General features: G+C 48.8%; 1 protein-coding gene across 1 annotated transcript; it reads left to right on the top strand.

The window, feature by feature from the left end:
* Positions 1-426: 426 nt before the first annotated feature.
* On the top strand, positions 427-1,998 carry NGA_0392502 (uncharacterized protein). The gene is made up of 3 exons (XM_005853933.1): positions 427-873; positions 1,148-1,197; positions 1,519-1,998. The coding sequence occupies exons 1-3, from the start codon at positions 815-817 to the stop codon at positions 1,599-1,601; spliced, it is 192 nt and encodes a 63-aa protein (XP_005853995.1). The 5' UTR covers positions 427-814; the 3' UTR covers positions 1,602-1,998.
* The last annotated feature ends 784 nt before the right edge of the window (positions 1,999-2,782 follow it).

Here is a 2,782-nt window from a genome sequence, read left to right as displayed (position 1 = left end):
TGGGAGCTTTTTGTCGTATCTATACTCGGATTTAAGGGGAGAAAAATCGAATGAGGAGTGAGGAGGCGTATGAGACGATCCTGGCGGTGCCATGGCGTATTGCATGACAGAAGTTCTGTCACAACACGAAGCCAGAAGTTATAACTGGAGTCAAGACTATGACTGTCAAGATGTCCATTCCATGCCTCAAGCACACATAAACGAAGACTTTCATCACAGAAGCGCGAAGGCAAGCGTGATTGAAGCGCGCTGCTATATGACGTATATGTAGTGACTTTAAAAAAAAAAGACATTCGCTTCGTAAGTGCTGCTGTTTTGCTTGATCAAAAGTGCACATGAGGACTTTGATGTCGTATCTGATGCATGCGCATCGAAATTCCGGGTGAACATGCTTGCTCGATGTACATAACATTGTTTTATTCGCTCCAGCAAGGATCTCATCAGGAGAACTCCGGCATCCGTATTCGATGACCTCCCCCCTTCACGCGGTCGATGCTTCGCATGACGCTGCATGGGATGTCACGTATGGCAAGCATGAATGGACGAGGCTTGATGGCGGTAAGGATTCCTTTCTGAAAGCCTGGAAATAGAGGACATGTAGCAATTATCCAATTTGGAGCCGAATCGAGGCTGCACGCCTTGAGCCCTCTTTCTCTCATGCTTGCAGATCCTTTTTGCTTGCCAATGATCGACGGGCGGGAAGGAGGGCACGAAATCAAATGCCACTTGGCGCACGAGTGGCGATTGCATGGGCATGAAGTCATTTGTACGCGGGGATGAAGGGGTTGCATGGTGAAAAAATGACAGGTGATCGATGGATCGCGCGCGCGTCCTTCCTTCAGACTGTCAGCAATTGGAACCGCATGATGAGAGGTGAGTGCACGAGGTTGACGTCGAAAGGGGAGTACATGAACGGTACAAACCAGTTTCTTAGTACTTGAGGATGGCCAAGATGCATTTTATCAACATACCGCCGTTTTACCTGGTCTATTTCTGCGTCTGCTCGGGCTCCGCCTGGGTTGCCTCGTAGATGAGAAGAACTTTGTTGTCTGAGCCCCTCCCACCCACCTTCTTGTCCTCGTGAATGACACAGAAGATGGATCCGTTCGATACTGAGAGTTTTTACTCCCCATGCGCATCGTCACAGGGTCCTCGAGCGCGGGCGACACGCGCCGGTGATGTCTGCATCCTTTCTAGGTAAGGCGGGTCCAGGAGATAGGTCACAAGACCTTTTGTTAGAGGCTGCGCTTTTCCTTTGTGATACCACGGTTTCCTCAGCCTACTGCGTGCGTAGAGAAAAGTGATGACAGTCATATAGCTGACTCAAGATGTGAGAGAATTGTGCTGTGGCACAGGTCTCTCTCAGTGCGAGATCATACAGCTAGCCTTCAAAGTTCCCTGATTTTTTTCGAGGAGACGCGATACGTCGATTGAATAACGTGGGTTTACATATGTGATCATGTCTGTGCCTCAAAGTGTTAGCGACGTAACTTGTCATCTTCGTCTTACGTGGCACAGGCAGCGCGGTTCTACGACTGTCCACAGCTTTGCCAAGCATTCTTGGAGGTATTGGCGCAGCTATGGTGTCAAGATGGTGTTAAACCGCGTGGAACAACACCCGTAATCTGGTCAATTGCTCTTCCGAACTCTGTATAATTGTTTTTTTAAAAATCGACGAAATGTTTCTTTCGCTCTATCTCTTCAAGGCGGGTGTCTAAATATGCACGACTGCCTCCGATATTTCTTCTTTTGAATGATTTTTTTTCCAGCAGATGATATTTTAACGTCAGTAGAATACTTAATCATCTGTATTTCGTCTAGTTCTGTGAGATGAGGAGTCATCGATCGTGTACTTGGTGGAAATTGAAACCCCTGTCACGGTGCCGGAGACGTACCAGGGGAAACTACAGACACATTTTTCTGCACCATATGATCGCACGAAAGTCTCCTCGAATAAATCTTTATATTACTAAGATACAGAACATTTGCATACACGACCAACATTTTTCTTTGCGTGTCACAATATTGCTCTTTTCTTGCCTTCTTTTCATCCCTCGTTCCCGCGGCACAACGTGAATTCTCTCCTCGTTCCCTCAAAGGTCATCCCGACCTATTGCGCATTATCATTAGCCAGCCAGATACTCGCACCATCAAGGTATTTTCCATCATGATCCCGTCAAGATCTCTTGTAACATGTCCTTTGGGACATGGGGAGGTAAGAGCGCTGCCACAGTGTGCGTATCAGGCGCCTCACAAGCGAAGAGCGGAGGAGTGGTGGCCAGCGACTTTCTTTCCGGGGCCCGCCCTGGCTGGGTGATGGGGGTTCACTTGTCGTCTATAATAACGTGTGATCTCTGGGCATCCGCACGGTGTCTTGCGCCGTAGTCATTTTGGTGGCAGGGGTTGTGTGTCGGAGGATGTAGGGCGGTGAGAGGGAGGCGGCCTGGAGACCACAAGCATCGCCAGCCTGTGTGGCTGCTGCCCTCGAGCTCTGACTTTTATCCCAAGCACTCTCACGTGTACGGTGCGAAGCTGTCATGATGAGCAGTTTTGTCGATGCATCCCGAGAAATCTCTTTCACGGAGAGAAATAGAATCGCGGACTGCACAGAAAAGCTGCATATCGACCTTCCTAAGGCCATCGAGGGAGGCAATTTTGCTCGATGGGAGGCGTATCGGTGTGCCTTCATCTTTCTTTTAATGCTCATAACCTCCCTCTATCTTCAAATTGTATAGTCATGGCAACTAAGAAAATCGTCAAGCCTCGGGGACAAGAGCCGGAT

This window comes from Nannochloropsis gaditana, assembly GCF_000240725.1.
Source record: "Nannochloropsis gaditana CCMP526 unplaced genomic scaffold scaffold678, whole genome shotgun sequence".
Classification (NCBI taxonomy): Eukaryota; class Eustigmatophyceae; order Eustigmatales; family Monodopsidaceae; genus Microchloropsis; species Microchloropsis gaditana.
The sequence above is the reverse complement of the archived record's forward strand: the minus strand, read 5'-3'. Positions and strand labels throughout refer to the sequence as shown.